Genomic DNA, 22,672 nt, shown 5'->3' on the forward strand with positions numbered 1-22,672 from the left:
TTTTTTCACATTTAACAAACCAGGGACTGAGCAGCGTTCCTTGCCATAGTTTCAGCTACAAAAGGAAGTTTTTAGTGCATACTCTCAGCCTGGAAGTCAGATCATACAAATCAGCACTGAGTACGTTTCTGAGCAAGGAAGTGAAGCATGTGATCAAATGAGAACCAAGAATGACTGCAATGGCCTTTAGAATCCCAGGATTTTCTAGATGAAATACTTAAGAAAATAAACTTAATTTTAACAGACTTGTTCAATATCTAATAGACTGATGAGCTAAGCTGTAATTCCATCTACACCCAATATTAGACATTTGCACTTAAATTGTTATGTTTTACTACTCTTGATTCTTGAAGTTATAATTGTTCAAATGATATAATTAATTTGGGGAGAAGAAATAAAAATAATATGAAGGGCCAGAAATGTGGTAAGTTATGGTAAGGTACAATTACACCGTAATTTATTTTTTAAAGAGCTTGTCATATTACATATGTTTATAGACTACCTCACAATATAAGAGGAAAGTTTTAAAGTATTTTCTACAAATAATCTTACACAATATGTCCTGTTTATTTTCCTGTCCCAAAACAATATATATCTCTAGCAAAGACTTCTTCAAAACCACAATTTTTGCCAGAATTGCTAAAGGTTTAAGCATAGAAGCATTTGCCACGTGACACTGGGTGGGTGGAAAGCGAGCACAGCCTTTTCCCTCTTCATCTTCTCGTCACATCTAGATTTCTCTAAGAGACCTCTGAAGAAATCGCTGCCTTCAGCTCCATGAACCACAGCAGCTGGGTCTGCCAACACCTGCCTAATCCTTCTATGGCAAAGGGGTTGTGGTCCAAATTTCAAAGCTTTAAGAAAAGAAACTCCTACTTTTAAATATTAACCATTATTTGCAAATAATGTTATTCTTAAAGAAACATACCCTATTGTGGGCCAGCCTCACTGTGAAAGACTGTCCAGCTCCTGGAGCTGTATCCCGAGGATTCAGGGATCAGTTGCATAAGAATCATGTGACAATATAATTGTTAAGGTAGGGCTCGGTCCTCTGCACGTTTAACCCGCCTGCCCCGTAGGGGCTGATCCAACCACCTGGGGAGATTCTGTGTTTTTAACGCTGACGATGGGACGATGGATCCGCTCACAGAGCGCCGGTCAAGGTGAGGCCTGGCATCTGTATGTACCAAGAGTTCCACAGGCTAGGAGAGTAAGTGCAAGGGTGGAGAACTCCAAGACATGACTAAATAAAGGAGGCTTGTTGAAATATCTATTTCTATTTTCCAATGGATGGATTGTGAGACAGGCAAATATATTAACCAAATTTAGAGTAATTATTAGTGATAGATGCAGGAAATCAGGTGAATAAAAGATTAAATGTGCCCAGCTGCCGTGGCTCAGCAGTTGAGCATCGACCTAGGATCCAGGAGATCCCAGTTCGATTCCCGGTCAGGACACATGCCCGGGCTGTGGGCTCCATCCCCAGTGGGGGGTGCAGGAGGCAGCTGATCAATGACTCTCTCTCATCATTGATATTTCTATCTCTCTCTCTCCCTCTCCCTTCCTCTCTCTGAAATCAATATGTATTTTTTTAAAAAAGATTGAATGCTATGACTTCTCAACCTAAAAAAGGTTCACAGTGACATTGCAACGACCGTTATTCTTAACCCTGGCTGCTCTTTAGAATCCTCCAGGTGTGAGCTTTTAAAAAATGTGAATGCTTGGGCCCTACTCCAGACCAATTAGATCAGAATCTTCTGGGGTGGGGCCTGAGCTGCTGCGTATTTTAACAGCTCCTGGGCTGGCATCGTCTGCAGCCAGCTTAAGCACCATTGCTTATGACATAGAACAGTTCGAGTCACTTGCTATTGTTACATCACAAGCAGTTCATGTTTGCCTCCAGACCTTTGGAAGAAATGAATGCTTGGCAACTTTTTTTAAAATCTCTTGTTCCCGCCTCTTAAACCACGATCATTAGGATTCACTATTTTATTTATAAAAACGGTTGCAACCTGCTTTCTTACCATAATTTATAGGAGTCTATGGCTTAGAAGGACAAAGGCCAGAAAGTTAAATAACAAATTTGCTAGTTAAAATTGGGGGCCATGAGGGTGGTAGTATTTGTGGAATTTTGTGATCTGTTGCTTGGCAAGTTTTGATGAGCCCAGTCAATTACTTCTTGCCACTAAAAGGAAATTAATTCCTCTTTATGCAGAGGACTTGAAAAGTCACCCAGAGCGGGCCATCCGTAGCCATGTCACACTTCTTCTTCTTGGCTCCACAAATTCTTCTGCCCTTTAGTCCTCTTACTTCTCGGGAGTTTGATCTAATCAGACGCAAGGCTGGAGCATCTTGGCGGAATGAAACAAGATGGTCAGATGCTTCTCGAACAACCTACACGGGCAGTTACCGGAGGAAAGAACTGGATGAATCCACACGCGGCCGGTTTTCTTTGGAAGCAAGACAGCACTGGCCTGAGTGTCCCCAGTAAGATTTCTTTGTAATTTGCACCTGGATATGTCACTATAAATAGACAAGAATGCTATTAGAGAAAGAGGGTATTGTAAACCCGGAGAGACTTCCTGGACTTAACTCTGCATATTTTCCTGTTGTAAATGTCAGTGAGAAGAGCTAAATGCCAGTTATCAGCTGAACTTATAATTGTCTTCTATTCAGTGCCGGTAAAATTATAACTAGGTACTTTTGAAAACATAAAAATATGAGTATTTGATTAAACTGTAGATATTTTGTGTTCTCTGCTCAGCAAAGAAGTGCTCCTGAGCCTTTCGCTTTGTTTCTTGTCTAGTTTTTGTACTTCTAGCTGAAAATCCCCACCCTCCCTCCCCAGCAGGAAGAAAGTTGACTCAGTTGTCCCCTGCTCTCCACCTCCTAATGTCTATTGATAAACGCAGCGCTGGGGGCCCGAAAGGCAGTTTCTGAATGCTTAATGTAAGTGAAGCCCTATGTTAGGCCCACACACACAAAAATAATTTCAGTTTAATATGGAAACTGCGACCACAGAAATAAGTGATCAGCACCTGGGAGGGAGATGCTATCAGTGTCTGGGGTGGGGGAGGACTGTTGCCAAAAAGATCTCAGTAAAGCAGGTTTCCTTTGAGCTGGTGTGGGAGGCGGGGGAAAGCCCTTTGCAGGGGAGGGAGGAGCCACAGAGGAAAAGAAGCGTTTCCCCCCCAGCGTTATCAGAGAACTGCAGAAAATGTAAGTGGGGATGTGGAACATAGGAGGACTCGTGATGAAACATGTCCCTCTGTATGTTCGTTGTCAACTATCCTGTCCAGATTCTGGAAACCTACTTGAAAATCAGTTGGGTTATTTGTTCTGACTTAAGTCGTGGGGACTCACTCAAATAATACCCTAATTAATATTAGTTATATTGCCTTCTCTGGCTTTCCAAATTATCCAAATGCTCAAAGCTCAGATCTCTCAGACGCCTTTGTCTGACTCATCCCAACAAACTGCAGTCTCCGCATTTCTAATAGCTCTCAAGCGTGTTGACACTTCAGTTTGGGAAGTTGCTTCACTAATTCTATGAATTTCAAGGCATTTCCTGGCCAGACTGAGGGATCTTCCAAGTACTGCTGGGGCCCTCTCTGAAAAGAAATAGTTTGAAAGCTGGTATCCAAACAGATCCACTCATCAGAATAGGAAAAAAATAGTTAATAACTAGAAAAAAATGCAGAAATATGATAGTGGGGGAAAACATACAGACCTTTGAACTTGTTTCCTATTGAGAGTATGATCATTACGTGAATCATCCCAACAAAGGCACCCTGTGACATTGCAAACCACAAGAGAGCACGAGCTTGTGAGGTTTATCTGTTTTCTGGAACCTCAGAAATGTAAATATATCCTTTGCAGAACGACTGCTCCTTCTATTATAGGCTAAGCAGCAGCAAGGGTTATAAATGAAGAGGGAGGGCAGATCCAGCTCATTTTCCAAGTACTGACCATATTCTAAATTTACTTTTGTTTTTAATGTTTCTCTTGTTAATTTTAGCCCCAAGGACAAATGTCTTAAGTTAGGAGCAAAAGCTGTTTGATTAAAATTTTGAAAAGCTGTAAAGAGACATTTTTTACACTGTTATAAAGTCAAAATGGTCCAAGGGAGATTACTGAATAAAATATGGAGTGACTGATCATTTAAAATGTGTCCAGTCAGGAAAATATTAAAGTATACAAAACATAATGCTGTTTATTCACCACATACATTGTGGTGGAGGAAGTTGGTCATTTGGTCCTGAATCCATCTTAACAGCAAATATGTAAAATTCATAAACATGCAGAAAGAAAGCTCCTGCCCTGGGAGAGTGGAGGGGAGTGTGGTACAAAACTCAAGCAATTCTGGACTATTGGTATCAATTCCAGTTGTCCGCCGAGGTTAAAGTAAGGGAAGAGTTGCATTTTGGAATTCCTAAGACAAAAATTATGGCCCAAGTGTCAGTTTTGAAGCCTTGATGCTTTGTTTATTTACTAAATTATTCATTTATTCATCCATTCATCAAATTTGGTTTTCCAGATTGGGCATTCCAAGTGCCCAGCTTACTGGTTTTAGTTAATTTTTTTAATCAAATATTTTTTAAGATCCTACTTTGCATAAGGTCTTTCAGGCTAGATGCTGGGGCTGAGGCAGTGAAGAAAACAAACACGGCCCTTGTCTTCATGGAGCTGGAAGTCTGGTGAGGGAAGCCATCACCTGGTAAACAAGCCATATGTGCTTTGCAGGAAACAAACAGGGAACTTTGTTAAAAATGAAGAGGGGCGGCAGTTTCTTACAAAACTAAACGCAGTCTTACTATAACAGACCTGGTAGTCATGCTCCTAGGTATTTACCTAACTGTTGGGCAGATTCATGTCCACACAAAAACCTGTGCATGAGTTTTTATAGCAGCTTTATTCATAGTTGCCCCAAACTGGAAGGAACCAAGATGCCCTTGAGCAGGTGAGTAGATAAGCTGTGGGACATTCAAACAAAGGAATATTATTCAGTGATTTAAAAAAAAAAAAAAAAAAAAGAGGTGTCAAGCCACAAAAAGACATGGGTGAATCTTAGCTCTATACTCCTAACTAACTAAATAAATGAAATTCTGGTAACGCTGCAACATAAATGGACCTTGAAAACATGCTAAGTGAAAGAAGCCAGACACAGAAGACCAATGCTGCACGATTTTATCTGTACGAGGGACCTAGAGTAGGCGAATTCATACAGACAGAAAGTAGAAGAGAGGTTGCCAGGGTCTGGGGAGAAAGGTGGAGTAGGGAGTCATTCATTGTTCAAGGAGCACAGGGTTTCAGTTGGAATGATGAGCGGGTTCTGGAGATGGGTAGTGGTGATGGCTGCCCAACACTGGGAATGTGCTTAACGCCACTAAATTGTACATTTAAACGTGGCTAAAATGGTAAATTTTATGTTATGTCCATTTTATAGTAATAATAGCCTGTGAAAAGCAGGACTTCCAGAATGCAGAAGGGGGGTCTCTATATATCCACTCCTCCATACAAGCAGAAAAACTCTGGAAAAAAACTGTCAAAATCAACATTTTCAAAGCTCTAGAGATTAGCCGGAGGTGTGCAGCAATTTCAGGAGTGTTTTCAGGGAAATCTGCAAAACTTTGGTAAAAGCAGCAGGGTTTGTGGCATTGAAACTTGACCACTCTCATCCCCTTGGTAGTTCCTGAGAACAATGTTTCCTGCACTTGTCTGATCATGAGAATGATCCGTTTTGTTGAAAATAATGATTCTCAAGCCACTCCCTTTAGAAATTCTGATTTCGGGACACCAGTGAATCTGTTTATGTAACAAATGTTCCGTGTGATTCTTATGAGTAGAAAACAATGGGAAATGCCACTTTGTAAGAGGTTGAAAAATCTGTTCTGGCAACATGGCCACCTGACACCAAACTTCAACTCAGTGTTTTCAGTTCCAGGTAGATTAATTCTAGATGAATTAAAGAGCCAAGTGTGAAGGGCAAAACCATACAACCATTAGATGACAACATGGAGACTATCTTGAGGATCTTGAGGTTGGCAAAGATTTCTTAAAGAGAACACAAAAAGCACCATCTACAAATGAAAATTAGATAAATTGGACTACCTTAATATTAAATAATTCTGTTTGATGAAATAACCATTAAAATCATGAAAAGGCAAGCCACCAAAAGTAAGGAGATATTTTCAACTCAGTGCCTGACAAAGGGCTCGGAACTATGATATGTCTGAAGAACTCCTACAAATTAGTACATAAAAGACAACCCACTAGAAAAACGGGAGAGACTATAAAATGAAGTTCATAAACCAAGATATCCAAGTGACCATTAAACTTATCAAAAGAACCCTGGCTTATGTTGCTCAGTGGTTAGAGCATTGGACTGTGAACCAGAGGGTCAAGGGTTCGATTCCTGGTCAAGGGCACGTATCTGAGTGGCTGATTCAATCCCTGCCCCTGGTTGGGGACTGGAGGCAACCAATGGAGGTGTGTCTCTAGCATCAATGTTTCTCTCTCTCCCCCCATCCCTCCCTCCCTTCTACTCTCTCTCTAAAAGTCAATGGAAAAATATCCTGACTCCTTGGGTAAGAATAAAAACACTTACCAAAAGATACTTAACCACATCAGTAATCCAGAAATGCTTCATTAACCACAATGAGCTTACGTATAAATAATCTTCTAGAAAGGTTAAAATCAAAAAGACTATCAATAGTAGGTGTTGGTGAAGAGGTAGATCTCTTATGCACAGATGGTGGATGTACATTGATAAAAAATCTTTAGAAAATCAGTTTTGTCTCACCTTCTAAAGTTGGTGCTGTGGAAGCCCTAAGACGTAGCAATTCTACTTCTAAGTATATACCCGGCTGAAATGCATTTTCACATGTCCACCAAGAGACATGTACAAGTATGTTCATAGCAGCATTGTTCATAATGACCCAAAAACTGAAAACAAGCCGAAGGTAGAATAAGGACCGTTCAGCTACAGCAGAATGAGAAGCAGTGCTATGTTCATACCATGTCAATGAATGTGAACCAACTATGGTCACCCCCAGTAATGTCACACACATGATGCTGAGCCTTTCGAGCCAGACACAATACATACTGTACACTTCCATTTACATAAAATTTAAAAAAAAAAGCCCAAAATGACTGCAGTGTTTGGGCATGTCTGCTTAGCTGATATAAAATATAAAGAGAAGCAAAGATGTGATTCCCATAGAAGTCAGGAAACTGCTCTACCTACTACCTGGATCAGGCCACCTGCCCCAAACTTAGTGAAAAATAATTACTTGGGTTGGGCTCAGAAATCTGCATTTTAATATTGATACCCTCAGGTGATTCAATGGCTGCTGTAGGTTAGGAGAAGAAAAGTGCAGGGTGGGCCACCAGCCCCTGTCTCAGGGATGATAAGGCTGGTTTGTTGGCTGAACTCATGTGCAGGAGCACTGTGGGACTCTTGAGGCTGACATGGATTCCAAGCCTCCCCCACTCACACCCACAGCTCCAAGTCCAGGAGCTTGGAGACCCTCCTTTCCCCAACCAGAGGCCCTGAAACAATGGCCACAATGTGCTGCCCTCTAGAAACTGATGACTGTCCATTTCATACAAAATGACCTGCGCTTCCCACCAAGCCCCGGCTTGCCTAACAAGAGTGTCATACCTGGATTCAGGGAGACTGAGATATAGATGTGCTTAAAGGACAGACATCCGTGTGTCCTCCAGTTTCTCCACTGCTATTAAGTTCTAAGTTTTGCTGGGAAACCGGCGCAATTACTGTAATATTTTCTGTTCCATTCATAGCCCTTATTTTGAAAACAGCTCCCTAGAGAAAGACTCATAAAACCTCTTAAAACAATTATGAACTTAATGTTTGAGCTTTCCACGTATAAAAGTCGAACATTTTACCCTTTTATGACAAATCGAGGAACAAAGGAATCACTAAAGACAATGAGAAAGTCCATCTTGGGTTGATTTAAGGGGAGTGGGGGATTATGGTTGGGAGTGTTTCAAGGGCAGGAGAGGATGCCAGCTTCTGAAATAAAATGAAAAGCTGAGTGAAAATCCCTCTGAAGTCCATAGGCTGTGACTTAGAAACCCATAAACTTACCGCTTGTCTCTTCTATTTGCTTCCTTCAGAGTGTCGTTGCCAAAGGGCTCTGCCTGCAACCCCGCACTCGGCGGGGCTGGTTCCCAAGACGCCGCAGGCGCCGGCGGTAAGTGCAGCCCCGTCAGTTCTGGGCAGAGCCCTTTGGGTGGGCGAGGTTCCTCCTGCTCTAACTTCTAGGCTCTTGATTTAAGTCCGTATGGTTTTGCATTTGCCTACTACACACAAGGCGTCTTTAGCAAGAAAATGAACATACTCTACTCTGGGTCTGTCACTCTTGAAAATGACAGTTATCTTAGGGCAACATTTGCCTCCTCCAGTCAGTCCCCCAGGGCAACTCTGCCAGAGCTGGGAGCTCCAGGTAATGCAGCCTGAGCTTCACTGGGTACATCAAAGAACTAAGAAGAGGAACCAAAGCTGTAGACCACCAGCTAGTAAACGACATTCGCTCATCTATAACCACCTCCACCCTGTTTTAGTTAAATTAGGATACCGCTGGCTGCCCTAATAGGTAAACCTCCAGATTCCAGCTGCTTAACACAAGGAAAGATGTTTTGTCTTCATTTAAGGCCAAGGTGGGGGTTTTGCAGGCAGACCTTCCACGTGGTGATTTAAGGCCACAGACTTCCTTCATCTTGGGGTTCCACCATCCCCTGGGACCCCAGAGTCCTTTGTCTCTGCCTGGCAGGTGGAAATGACACTCATCTCTTACGCTCACATTTCAAGGGGAGAAGTAGTCACCAGGCTCCACCTAGATGCCGGAGTTAGAAATGGACTCTGCTGGGCAGCCACCTCCTGGTACCAGTCACACACACTGGAAGGAAATAGTTGGCTATCCTGCCACCGGCTCTGATTCTGCGGAAGAAACAATAGGCCTTTCCCATATAATTTCCATCTCTCAGGGTTAAATCTTGGAAGGTTTAGTAAGACTAATGTCATCTCAAATTAGGATTGTTTAGCACTTTATGAAATTTTCTGGAAATATGTTTTGCTGTAGTATTTAAAGGTTCAAGAGGTATGCGTGTGTTGGGAGAAGGGTGAGAGGAGAAAAGAGCTATCCTGCAGCCCTAGAAGGTTTTCTTAAGTAATGGAGATAAAGGCTTTTAGCAGATGCCTGGGACGATCACTATTCTGCTGGTTCTCCTAATAAAACTGGACTTTATGGGAGTAGCACGTTTGAGATGGGTTTTATGCATTCCTCTGTGGTTTGTTGAGGCAAAAGGACAGGACAGCTAACCACCTGTGCAGTTGTTAAAATCAGGAAAGACTTACTTTTTCCCCTTTGCAGTAATGAACATAAAATGGAAACACACTACGTACGTAGTTGGGAGACAAGACTGAGCTGGGGTGCAGGAAATTAAACAGCCCGGTCACATCATTCAATGTAAGCTAAGGTGACAGCGCATCTGATCTGAGTAGCACCAAGTACAATCCTATTACATTTATATTCTATTTGTGCCCTTCGGAATTCTGATTAACCCGCCGGTCACCTATGCCCTGGGGGAGCTGGGAGCTGAGCAGTACCGCTGTCGGATGGGGGGGGGGGGTATTTCTAGGGTAGTAAGATGAGCTACAAAAGTGAAAATTTACCATTGTATGTATGACGGATATGACTTTCTTTCCCTATCTTCTCCCGTTTTTATGGTGAAGTATTGGTAGGAGGAAATGACATAAGTGTATATATTCGTAATGATGACTTCTTAATAGATTTCGCCCATATCACTTTTTTTCACTCTCCTCAAATGGTCATTTTAATTTAACTGATAGCTACAGCTGGTCCTCAAATAACCTTGTTTCGGTCAACGTCATTTCCTTATAATGGTCATGAGATGCTGTAGGAGCTGAACTCCTGTTTATATGAATTAGCCTTCGGCAAAACTGGTTTCATTATACATCGTTTCACTTAAAGGCACAGAACCCATATCCACAGAGTTGAGTGAGGACTTACTGTACTGGCTTCATGAAGAGGTGACAGGACATCAAGGCAGAATTATGTCATTTGGTCGCACGGTAACTTCTCCTTGTGCTTCTTTTCAATTTCCGTGCTTACTGTTCAGATGATCAACTTTAATTATTACTCTAGAAGCCCCGAATGAAGGGAGTTAAAACATGAAGCCAAGGGTCACATTATCAATACAGGCCAACTTCATAAATTTGCTAACCACTGGGGGACACTGGTCTGTTGATTGTCTCTGTAGAAATGTATCCGTTCACCGAGCTGTGCGAATCACGTGGGCCGGGCTTAAGTGTCATTCGAGGTCATCACAGCAAAAAAGTTCTCAAATTTCAGAGAGTTCAGTGGTAGCTGTTCTGCCTCCATGAAGGCGGTTTTCCTTTTGCATTAGGTCACTTTCTTTCCAATTGTTTGATTTGGCTGTGGCTTGTCCCTCCTGTGGCCCCCATCGTATGCCCGTCTCTTACATTCAAAGGACGAAGCAATAGCTAATAAAAATGAAAATCGAGTGTCGTAAAACTGTAGCACAACCAACAGAAGTTGATCAATAATTCAACCTTCCGTTTACGCGCTGCTAACATAGATTCTAGCAGGTTTTGTTCACTTCGAACGCTCCTCCGCAGCAGAAGCCATTTATGAAGAGCGTGCCGACCGCGGCCGAGCCGGGGCGGCAGCCACTGGCCAGCCCTGGCTCCCCTCTTGCTCTCAGCGCCATGCCTGTGTCCCATGCCCGCACGTCTCTGAGGGTACGCCGCCGGCCTCTTTTACTCTTGCTGTTCCAGGAGACGTAAGATGCGCCGGGGAAGAGATTTTTAAAGGCATGACCACGTCAAAGCCCAGATGTGACAGCGTATGTAAGATCCCTTTGGGAGAGTCCCTAACCACAGGTAACAAATTCCAAGTGTCTGGAGCAGCTGCCTGGAACTGCTTTTATGGTATAGACCCTTTTACAGGAATGACAGGGTCTGGGAGAGTATTTATTGACAAGAGCCAAATAATATGCGAGGAGGCAACATCAATACGGTTTGTCATGTTACTTTGAGAGTGTCTGTGTTCATTTTTAGCAGCCCCTTCCTTCTATTCCTTTATTCCCACTTTATTTCTCCGTGGAGCCTTCTCCAAACCTCGAAAGACTCCTAAAGGCAAAAAGAACTCACGAGACTACCCCGCAAATGATGTCTTCGCTCAGGGAAATCTTAAAGCATACACAAGTCGATGTCCCTTCTGTTTCGTGTCACTTGCCGTAAAATCTTAATTCCTTACCAAGGCCTTTTAGGTCTTTCATGATTGTGACCCTGCCTGTCTTTTCAATCACATTTTGTGCCTTTCCTCCCTTTTGCTCACTCTGTTCCAGTTACAATAGCTTCTTTTAATAACTTGAAGTCTAAAAGGGGGGCCACCAGGAAAGACTATAACGTCCCCCGCAGTGACCAGGCGAAACCCGGAATGGAAGCTTCCCCCCAGACGGAAAGCTCTCTCGCCCGCCTCCTCGGGTGCCTGACTCCACACACTCCGGGGTCCACCAAAGGAGTCGCTTCTCCCCTGAGGCTCTACCCTTTCCACCACCATATGCCCCGGGGACTCTCTGGCCCTTTCTCCGCCACCTCCCCGCACCTGTTCCCTGCCCGGGCCTGACTTTACCACCACGCTGGGGTCCAGGCCCTTCCAGTCCATTCTGGTGAGGGCAGAAGGGACTCCTCGGGCCTGGGCAATCGTGTCTTCATTGTCTATTCCCAGAGCCGCGCTGGTTTGCCTTCCACTGTTCACGAAGGAAAGCTTTCCCTGTGGGACGGCTGTGGACAGGGAGGGCCCGACAGGCAGGTGCCCCCTCGCCCTCCTCTGTCCTGCTCTCACTGTGGAGCTTGACCAGCAGAGCAGGGCCCCGGGTGTGCAGCAGGGAGCCAGGCGACTTAGAGCAAGCCAGGCTCTCGCCCTGGGCTTCCTGGGGTGGCGGTCACAGCAGAGGGACCTTCCAATGCTGGCTTTAGTTTGTTTTCTGGCTAATTTGCATGCCTTGTGTGGGAAGTGCACACATTTCTTTTAAACTACGGAAAGAAAAAAAGCCCCTATTGGCCTCCAGTAAATCAGGAAAGCCTGATCAGCAGTTAGCCTGAGACTGAGGTCCTCACCGGGTTAAAAATGACAGATAGGCTGGATGACTGCCAGCACACTCCAGAGAATTCCAGAAGGCTCCCCCCTCCCCTCCCCACCCCCAACTCAGGAATACCAACCTCCCTTTCAGGGGTCACGAACTCTGTTTTGCAATCTCTATTTTGAATTAGGAAACAATCTAATAAATGGTTAAATGTATTTGCCAGAAAATATTCAAGTCTAAGGCAACAGTTTCCAAATTCCCTGCAGAGATGGGACACAAGGGAACATTGGCAGCCAAGCCTGTTATTAAGAAGGTCACAAGATGCCATCTGTTACCGTGTGCGCTTTACTGTTCAAGCATAACTTCCACTAGGAGGTGGCTGCGTGTGCTTTGCCTGCGAACTTAAGGCAGCACCGTAGCGGGCAGGCCAGTGACTTCAGTGGGCTTGTGCGAACAATCCACGCGTCTGCCCGCGGCCGGCTGGGGTTAGGTGGGGAGAAGGTGAAAGGAAGGCAAAGCATTGTTTTTAGGTCTGTCCTTGGTTGTGGCTCAAATGTAAATGGGATGCTACTGGGTTTTCCTAATTTTTTCTGCCTTGCTTGAGGCATCTATATAATATGATAATAGTGTTGCTTTTTTACCTATAATTGTGAAGTTAGGGCAGATGAACGAATGTCTTATTCTTTATTCACAACTTAATACTTTTTTTTAATCCATAGAGAAGTTAAAGGAATAATACAGTCACCTACTCTTACCTAGATTTATCAGCTGTGAGCATTTTGCCACATTTGTTAATGCGTAGTTTTATCTTGGGCTCTCTCTACTGATACTTGTATAGACTTCTTTGCTGAACTATTGCGAGTAAATACAGACATCATAGCAGTATGTCCTTCAGTACTTTAGCAACTGCCTCCTAAGAATGTTTTCTTGCAGAACAATAATACCATTATCACACTTAAGAAACTCAATATTGATAGAATAACTTTAAAAAAACCTATTATACAGATCATTAAATGCCTTATTCTTAAAATCTATCAGGAAAAGATTTTCTCTGTCATCTACCCCAGTGGTTAGCAGCTCTATCTTTAAGATGCCTCCTATTTTTGAGGCATTTTTAAAAAGCTGATGAAAGCTCTGGGCCTGTATCTTCAGAAAAATATTCATAAGGACACTTCTGCAATCCAACAATGCACACATCTTAGATCCCTCTGGGTGTCCTCTTTGGTGTATACACAATGTAAGACCACTGTACTCAGGAAGATTAATAATAATTTGTCTTCTCTTTCCAACACTATGTTTTATGTTCACGAAGCTTCATTTCAAGAAACTCAAAGTTTCTAGGGACTCAGATACCAGTAGGTTGGAGATCATATCCCCAATCTGTGAAAAGGAAACTGAATCTCAAATACAGTTAAGAGCTGTATGTACTGTGACAGACACCCAGTGGGTGGACTAAATGATTAGAAGACCTAGAAGAAAACTTTCAGACTTGAGCTTCTCCAATTCTGGAAGAGCTGATACTCACCAACGCACACTTACTTTCTTGACAACTTTTAAAAATATATATATACTTGTAGTATTCCATCAGGGTTGGCACAACATTTAGGGACCTAATACATAAAGGTGGAATATGTTGTCAGTTACTAACATTGTTATTTTCATCAACAAAATCGCCCAGTTTGGTTACAGTTGTAGGAGGAAGAAGTGGAAACAGGGAGGTGGGTAGACACTAGCAAACAAGTGCAATGTCCTTAATTAAAAGGTCAGCTGAAACGGCCAAGGTCAAGTTGCACTGTGGGCTCTATTTTGTCAACCAGGAACTCACAAGGAAAAAAAAATCATTAGCTAACTGTACTTCAACATATGTGAGCTTGCTGGTATTTTTTCCTCTCCATAAACAGACTGAAGAAAATGAAAGGCATTTCTAGCTCAGTTAGAAGAATGACCACATTTGGCTAAAAGAGGTGACAAAGAACTAGTTACAGCCTCTGGCAGGCCGATGGGATTTTGAAACGTTAAGGATTCATGGCCAATGGAATAATCAGAGCTAATTGTGCAAGATAAACTTCTTATCCACCTGCTTTGAAAAAGTGGGTCTTTCTTGAATTTTGCTAAATAATGGTTGAACTCTTTATCTGATTTTAGCTTAAGCTACCTTGTTTTAAAAAGTATCGGTGTAAAATAGCACAAATAAAGACGAATATTTGACAGATGCTATTTTTTTCTGTTAACTCATCCTTCACGACCAGCCCCCATCATACTATGCCAACAAGACCCCCTTTTTCTTTGATCAGTTTTTATTTATTTTAATCAAATTAAAATTTTGAGAGAACTCAACAAGATGAGTCAGCGAAACGCAAATGAAAATCACAATGAGGTACGCACCACTTCACATCCGTAAGAATGGCTCTTGTCACAAAGACAGTAAGGAGCATTGGTGAGAATGTGGAGAAACTGGAACCTTCGTTCATTGGCGGTGGGGATGTAAAACAGTACAGCCGGTTAGGGAAACTCCTTGGCATTTTCTTTAAAAGTGAAACCTAAATTTACCATAGGATCCAACAGTTCCACACCTAGGTATTTATCCAAGAAAAATGAAAACATATGTCCACACAAACACTCACCACGTGAATGTTCACTGCAGCATTATCCGTAATAACCCAAGTTGGAAATAACCCTTCTGTCCATCAACTGGTAAGTGGATAACAAACTGTGGTCTCTTCACACGACGGAGTATCTCTCATCGATAAAAAGGGTACAAGTACTGAAAGAGCCGCAATGTGGATGGACCTCAAAGACATGATCAGTAAAAGAAGCCAGACATGAAAGACCACGTAAGGTATGATTCCATTCATCTGAAATGTCCAATAAAGGCAAATCTATAGAGAAAGTAAGTGGGTGAGTGGTTTTCTGGGGCTGGAGAGAGTAAAGGAGATCAGCCATAGCTGGGCATGAGGAATCTTACTGGGTTAATGATGATATTCTAATTCTAGTCGATGGCATTATGGTGGTGGTTGCATAACTTGATAAATTTAAATCATTGAACTGTACACTTAGAATGGATGAACTTTATGGTATATAAATTATATACCTTAATAAAATTGTTAAATATACACCAGAGCTGCTTTAGACCTGGGGAAAAAAATTATAGCCTTAGAATTTCAGCATAGTCTTGGTTCCCTCCGGTTCTAAGAGTATAAGCTATGTATCATAGAAGAATGTTCCAGGCAGAAAAATCTTTACCCTAACTTGTGGTCCTGCATATAAGGAGCCTGGAAGTCACCATTCCATCCTAACAACAGGTGCAAAACTGAACAGACTGAGAAATCAACAACTGTTCTTGGATCCTTAAGAGAGGAGTGGACATAGGGCAAACCACTGTCCCCACGACTGAGAAATCAACAACTGTTCTTGGATCCTTAAGAGAGGCGTGGACACAGGGCAAACCACTGTCCCCACGACTGGAGAGGCAGACGTGCACATACAGGGAGTCACAGCTCACTGGCGCAGAGACCCACCCGCGGAATCCACCAGAGCTGCTAGCCAGGGTGGAATATCTGAACTGTAATTGGTGAACTGCTGGAAGCTCAAGCTGACAAGCCTGGGAGTTAAAAACTCCAGGGGGACCCAGGCATAAGAGAGTCCTCACAGTATCACGAGATTTACCTCCAGGAACTTGACCCGGATTCCAGAATAAATATCGGAGAAAAACCCCCTTTGTGTTTCCAGCAGAGGGAGGGGGAAAGGAACAGTTTTGAAATATTCCAGACTCTGCATTCTTAACAATGTCTGCCCTCAGGAGAAACCCGTCAAGCAGAACTTAATCTGCCAGGGTATTGTCAGAGCATGACTGACCTGGGGAAGGGAAATGCCCAGCTCCACCCACACCAGCCTTCGCCGTGGGAAAAGGGAAATACCCAGCCGTCCTGTTCCACCTAAGGGGCAGGGGAAAACCGAGAAGCACCTTGACGTTCCCAGGCCCGAGCACAGCTCACTCAAGACTGAGACCTAGTCATAGGCCTGCTTCAGGAAAACCTCGTGGAGAAAGCCAAAGGGCATGTAAAACTGAATTATTCTGATACTTTTTTTTCTAACCCTCACCTGAGGATATTTTTTCCATCGCTTTTCAGAGACAGTGGGAGGGGGAAAGAGAGAGAAACAGAGATGTGAGAGACACATCAATGGGTCGCCTCCCGCACATGCCCCAACCGGGGCCGGGGATCCAGCCTGCAGCCGAGGCACGTGCCCTCGGTAGGAATCGAACCCTGCACCCTTCAGTGAGAGGACAATGCTCTGACCACTGAGCCAAACCAGCCAAGGCATTCTGATATACTTTTAAAGTTATAGTCTCATAATTTCAATGTCTCCTTAGCTGTTAACAGCACCATGTTTGTTAAATTGAAATGTGTACCATACGGCCCTGGCCGAGTAGCTGAGTAGCTTGGAAAGTCGTCCCAATACACCAAGGTTTGGGGTCCAGTCCGGGTCAGGGCAAGCACGAGAATCAACCAGCGTGTGCATAAATAAGTGGAACAGCAAACCATCTCTCTCCTTCCTCTCTCTAAAATCCAAGAAATAAATTTAAAAATTTAAAAAAAAAAAAATGTGTACCATACAAAAAAATATCTTACACTCCTCCCTGAGAAAGCTCCGGAATGCTTACTATGAATTAACTCTTAGTCACAGTTTTGTCTTACCTGACTGACTTTTACGTTTCTGTTGGTCAGATTCTGAAGGAAAATAAGTGATGTGTGTACAATTTGTTGGTCTAACCTAACTGGGAGTGTAAGAAATTTCATTCTAAACTGAGCCTAAGCCTGGTTTTTCCTCTTCGTTTGTATGCAGGACTATTCCCTCTTATAGACAGTTACAAAAAGTCACTTGATGTCAAGCACAGAGTGGTAAGTCCAACATTTTTCAATGGCATTTACTTGTAGAGAGCTTAAATGAGTGCACACCATTGCTCCTAGGGGAAACGTAGGCCCGGGTTCCCATGTCCTCTGCTCACATTTTCATTAACGGATCAATACGTAAACGTGTTTTATGTGTTTTTCTGTTTAAAAACACCTCATTTAATATATATTGTTGATTCACTGACCTTGAACTTGCAGCCAACAGCATGATAACTCATGCCTAAATGAAGATTATCTAACACGCAAATTTTCTCCGTAAGGCATGTCACAGCCTTCTTGTGCTGAGGAAACTAGACAGCACTGAGCAACACACTGGGGTGGGGGGCAGTTTAAACAATGAAATCACTAACAAAAAAACTTAAAAATGCAGAAAATGGGGCACTAAATAGGTCACAGAAAGGACACCTGTTTACAGTATGAGAGCTGCCACAAGAAGGGAAAGTGTCCTCTTGTTCAACCTTGACTGAGAAGGTGCATGTCAGGTGACTCAGATTGTTTGCCACTCTGTGCGTGTCCTTGAAAGATCTCAAAAGTGCTGGGCGTATGGACTTGGGGTTACAAACAAATTTTAATGAATAAGAGAACTCACAAATATGAAATCCATGAATAGTAAGCATTTCCTTTGCCCATTTTCCTATTAGGGTGGTTAGCTTTTCTTATTGATTTGTACAAGCTATTTGCATATTAGGATAGTATTCCTCTGCCCACCCTATTTTATAAATAATTTCCCCAATTTTGTCTTAACATTTTACTCTTAGTATCTTAGTGGCTTTGGGCAGCAGTACCAAAGTGCCTTTTGAGTAGGGAGGACAGCGCTGGAAAAGGAATTTTGTTCAATTTCTATTGTCATGAAAGTGGTTGCTAATTTATTTTTATCTCTCTTCTTCACAGGCACACCAAGTTCTGTTTGGTAATTTTCCTCCAGCGCCTCCAAATTATGAAAAATCACGTAAGTGCTACCTTAAACTGTCACTTTATATCCATGGCAGGCCTTTATTTTAATTACGATCTTCATCTGATATTTTTATCGCTTTCCAAGTCTGAGGCCAGTTAAGGTCTTTTGCATTTCTGCCTCCTTCCCCTGGTCACCACCTGTGACTTCACTGTCCCTCTCCTGATAGTAAGGACGGCAGGGTGGAGAAATAGATGGAGGGGAAAGTCCCACAGAGACGTGCCAGCGGCCCCCCGGAACAGAGACCTGAGAAGGTGGCGGTGGTGGCAGAGGTGGGGGTCGAGTGTCTGGGAGGGTTTGGAACTATTGATTAGGTTTAGGAATGTCAGTAAATTTCATTTGTTCACACTGGTGGAGATTCTGTTCACCACAAGGAATTACACAGTGGCTCTCTCTTCACGCCAGGTGTGACAACTAAAAAGCCAGTGTTCGGGAACCTGATGAAGTACCATCGAGGAAGGGCGGCCTTCCTGAGACTCGTAAGAATCCTTCTACTTGTCTCCCGACAGTGGATCCCAGGGTGGCGCCAGCGGGTGCGCCTGTCGGGGTGGCAGTGTGGGTGTTGGGTGTATGTTCAGCGTCCGTGTGAAGGTAATCCCTAATTTCCAATCAAGTGACAGAGGCATGGGGACTGTTCTGAGAAGCAGTCTCCCTGAAAGCACGGTGAGCACTTCTTGTCTAGAGCTCTCCAGTTGTTTGGGAAGCCAGCCGCGAAGGGGATTGGAGTTTCTCTGGTTCTGTCCAAATTTCCAGTAGTGATACCCATGATTGGCTGGGTCTTGCCTCTTGCAAAAAAGGCATTGAGTTCTCAGACTGGGGACCCACCCGTGCCTGGGTGCCTAGCGTCCTGGGCACAAGCTCTTGGTGTGGCTGTTTTGGTACCCAACATCTACTGTCCCTGCTCCCCCTGACATGGCCCTCAGAGCAGGGGCTCTGTGTTGCCTGACCAGACTTTCTCAAAGCCCAGTAATTTTTAACAGCATGTTAAAAATGAGATTCTTTTTATGTCTTAGAGTTCTGGCAGAGCCTCTTAGAGAACGAGTTGAAAAAATAAAAAGTGGTTTCCACAAGTACTCTACTGACTTCACCTCATTTAATATAAACGTTACAACTACTTTTGCTAACCTAATGCTTTTGTTTATTAAGATTTCTCTAAATTGACCTAGAACAACAACTCAGCCTTATCCTCAGTAATTATACAGGGTGGGGCAAAAGTAGGTCAACAGTTGTTCGTATGGAAAATAATACAATAATTGATAAATAATAATATAAGAATAAACTTTGAGTCTCTCTTACTCACAAATGTAAACCTACTTTTGCCTCACTCTGTATTAGTAACAACATGGGTTTGGTATGCTAGTTGTGTGTATTAGAAAAAAGAAAACCTGACCATTAAAATAAAATGTTATTCAAGTACCACCTAACACATCGCAAGAACCACCAGTTCTATAGAGATATCACTCTGGAAAATGCTATCTATGGGCACCAAGTAGCTAATCTGATGAATTTAACTGATGGGACAGGAATTGGATGGCCCACGTTGGTTCCCAGGCATCTTTAATGGTGGGATTCCTGAAATAGTGCAATTTTCTTGATTTTTCTGCTCTTGGGCCTGTAACTTTCCTATGGAGTATTTCAATCATGGGAAGGCAGTGAGGTGCCTGGCTGCGGAGGGAGTTATTTGGGGGCATTTGACGCTGGGCAGTCCACTGAAATTATACTGTACGGCAGCCAGGGACCTCCCTTCACGGTAGGGCTGGTACATGCTTCGAGGAAGACTAGATGATTTCCTGAAAGTATATTTACTGCTCGCTGGCCTCCTGGGAGTTGCTTGGGAGAATCATTAACTATTGTTAAATAAATAAATCCCTCTTGCTGCATGGAATTGTACGGGGGCCAAGCAATTCCCCTGCCAGCGCCTGCAGCTGTTCTGGGCAACAGTAGCCTTTCTCTTTGAGGTGCTTCCCCGACCCCCTCCCCTAAAGTAAATTCTCTGTATCACAGTAGCCTCTTTTAAGTCAACAATTCCTGACAAATTAGTGACATTACATCCTGCTCTTGTTTTTACGGTGCAACAGCAAACTGAAAGTACACACACACACACACACACACACACACACACACACCACCACACGACAATTTATATGGAGACTTGTTTGGGAAACATTGGGCCTACAGTTCTTTTTTTCTTTTTTTAATTTTATTTTTAGAGATGGAGAGAGAGAAACACTGACCGCCCGCCTCCCGCATGCCCTGCATCTCAAATCAGGGATTGAGCCCGAAACACTAGGCATGTTCCCCAACCGGGAATCCAACCCATAACCCCTCCATGCATGGGATGACACCCAACCAACCACTGGCCAGGGATGGCCTACAGTTCTGACCAAAAAATACATCATGACTTTTTACTTACTAGGTAAGGCAAAAATCTTGATTTTTTTTTTTTTTTTTTTAAATAGACTCTATGTTTTGGGAGAGGAAAACAAGCTTTGAGGTGTAAAATGTACATATTCTTGCATCAGCAACAAGTAGGGATTGAATGAAATTTTCAACCATCATTAACAATATTCTCACTTTAAAAAGTTGGTTTTGTTGGTTTTTTTTGGTGTCTAATGCCTTTGGTAGCCAACTTCTAAATATTTATATTTTGGGGCCCAACTTTCAAGAAGTTCATGATGTAAAAGTGAAAGCAGAGAAATTCATCACACACAGCAATGTCCAGACTAAAGGGTAGGGAGGCCAGAGGGAAGGCTCTTGTCTCTGAAGGATGGCGAAGGGGCGGGAGAAAAGCAGTGGGAGGTTCGGTTGGCGATGCCAGGACTTCTCTTTTCTCCTTGTCGCTCTGGCCTTCCTGACAGAAGCAGGATGGATGAATTAGGAAGGTTAGAGGAGCTGGAAGAAAAAGCAGGAACCACCCCACCCCCGCCCCTGAATGCTGTCTGGCAATTTCATTCCCAATTCCCTGCAAAAAGTAACCTTTGCGGTTGGGCGAGTGCTGACAACCGGGCCGTTTTTCAACAGCCCCCGGAATCGTGCAATTCTGCAAGCAAGGCCGGCTCCTCGGAGGACTCCGACGCTGATCAATACTACGTCTTCAGCCTGGGGGGGCCCCTGTGGTAAGCTGGCCGAGCGGGAAAGCAGAGCCGCAAAGCCGCAGGCCCGCGGCCGCCTCGCTGACCACTCCGAGGCAGGAGCTCGCCCCGGGCTCCGCCGGACCTTTCGGGCTGGCCTAGGACCCTTCCCCGGCTTCAACTCCTTCGCCCCTCAATTCTTTCCTCTCTGTTGGAAGAGGGGACAAAAGTGACCGTCACCATCATTATTAAAGTTTCCTTTAAAATAACGTTGGCGCCCCACGTCTCCGCGGGAGCTACAGAAATGGTGTTGGGGCCCCTACAGCGTCTAAGAGCCCCCCCTCCGTGTGGGAGCCCGGGCGGGGCGCAGGGGCGCAGGGGCGCGAGAGAGCGCGCTGTGCGCAGGGCGGGGGCCCCGCAGCCCCGCGCCCCGCACCCCGCAGCCGGGGTGTCCTCCGAGCGCCGCACCGCCGAGAAGCAAACTGGGTCCGGCCGTGGGGCCGGCGGGCGGGGGACCCGCAGTCCGGGCGGGGGCGGGGGCGGGGGCTTTAGTTGGAGAGAGGGGCGGCCTTCCGCAGCCCCGTCCCCTCCCCCGGGGCCCCGCGCCCCGCAGCCCAGCCCCACCCCCCGCCCCGCCCCCAGCCCCGGCCTTCCCCCTCCTCCCCTCGGTTCGCCTCCGCGCTTCCTCGTAGGCCCTCCCCCTCCTCCCTGCAGGAGCCCCCCCTCCACGCCCCCCAGGCTCCCAGCGCCCGGCCCCGGCGCGGAGACGCGGCGCGCGGGAGGGACCCCAGGCTGTGGGCGGCGGGGCCCCGCGGCTGCGGCGCAGGGAGCGGAGGCAGGACCGCGGGTGGTCCCGGAAGGGGCGGCCTCTTGCCCCTCCCCCCAACCCGCGCCCGCCCTCTGCCCTCTGCCCTCTGCCCTCTGCCCTCTGCCCCCTGCCCCCCCCCCCGCCCTCTGCCCCATTTACTCCGGTTACCCAGACTGTCCTTCTCTTCAGGACTTATGTTGAACTGAAAAGGTGTTAAAAGTCGCACCATCACCCCCTCCCCAAGCAAAACAACACCCCCCCAAAAAAAAACCCCACCCTGCGAGCGGTTACTTCTGTTCCTTAGCCCAGGTTAGGAAAAAGTGCCCTCCGGGCCAGCCACCTGGTCGCAGTCCCCAGGGCCCTTCCTGTGGTTCCCATCAAGCCGCCGGAGCCAGCGCAGCTCCGCAGCCGCTCGGAGCCTCCCGCGCTTGGGCCCCGGCGCGGGGCTCAGAGGTCCCAGGCCCTGGCGCGCTGGTCTTACCCTGCCATTAATACGCTTTACTCCTCCAAGGCAGTCGGCTCTCCATGTTAATGGTTATCATTCATGGGTTCGTTGGGTATTTTTTAAACAGTATGCAAGGCATAACTTATTAGAATTTTGTTTTAATTCTAAAAAAATCTGTGTTAACAGCTTTGCAGATGATTTTACGAAATAACCTGGCCACAGAAATTCATTTTGACCAGCAACATTTGTATGGCTGGGTCTGCGTCTTTGCCCATGCTGTCCCTTATTTCCTTATACCCCCACCCCCAAAGACAAAAAACAAATGCT

At 44.8% G+C, this 22,672-nt stretch overlaps 1 protein-coding gene across 1 annotated transcript in view; it reads left to right on the forward strand.

Moving 5' to 3' along the window:
• Positions 1-2,254: 2,254 nt before the first annotated feature.
• The window catches only part of C4H4orf51 (chromosome 4 C4orf51 homolog), a 33,791-nt gene continuing 13,373 nt past the window's right edge, over positions 2,255-22,672 (forward strand). The window contains 4 exon segments of the mRNA XM_087816135.1: positions 2,255-2,487; positions 8,140-8,216; positions 17,002-17,057; positions 17,961-18,018. Coding sequence (XP_087672261.1) covers positions 2,255-2,487; positions 8,140-8,216; positions 17,002-17,057; positions 17,961-18,018 — 424 coding nt within the window.

Source organism: Miniopterus natalensis, chromosome 4, assembly GCF_054644295.1.
Source record: "Miniopterus natalensis isolate mMinNat1 chromosome 4, mMinNat1.hap1, whole genome shotgun sequence".
NCBI classification, from domain to species: Eukaryota; Metazoa; Chordata; class Mammalia; order Chiroptera; family Miniopteridae; genus Miniopterus; species Miniopterus natalensis.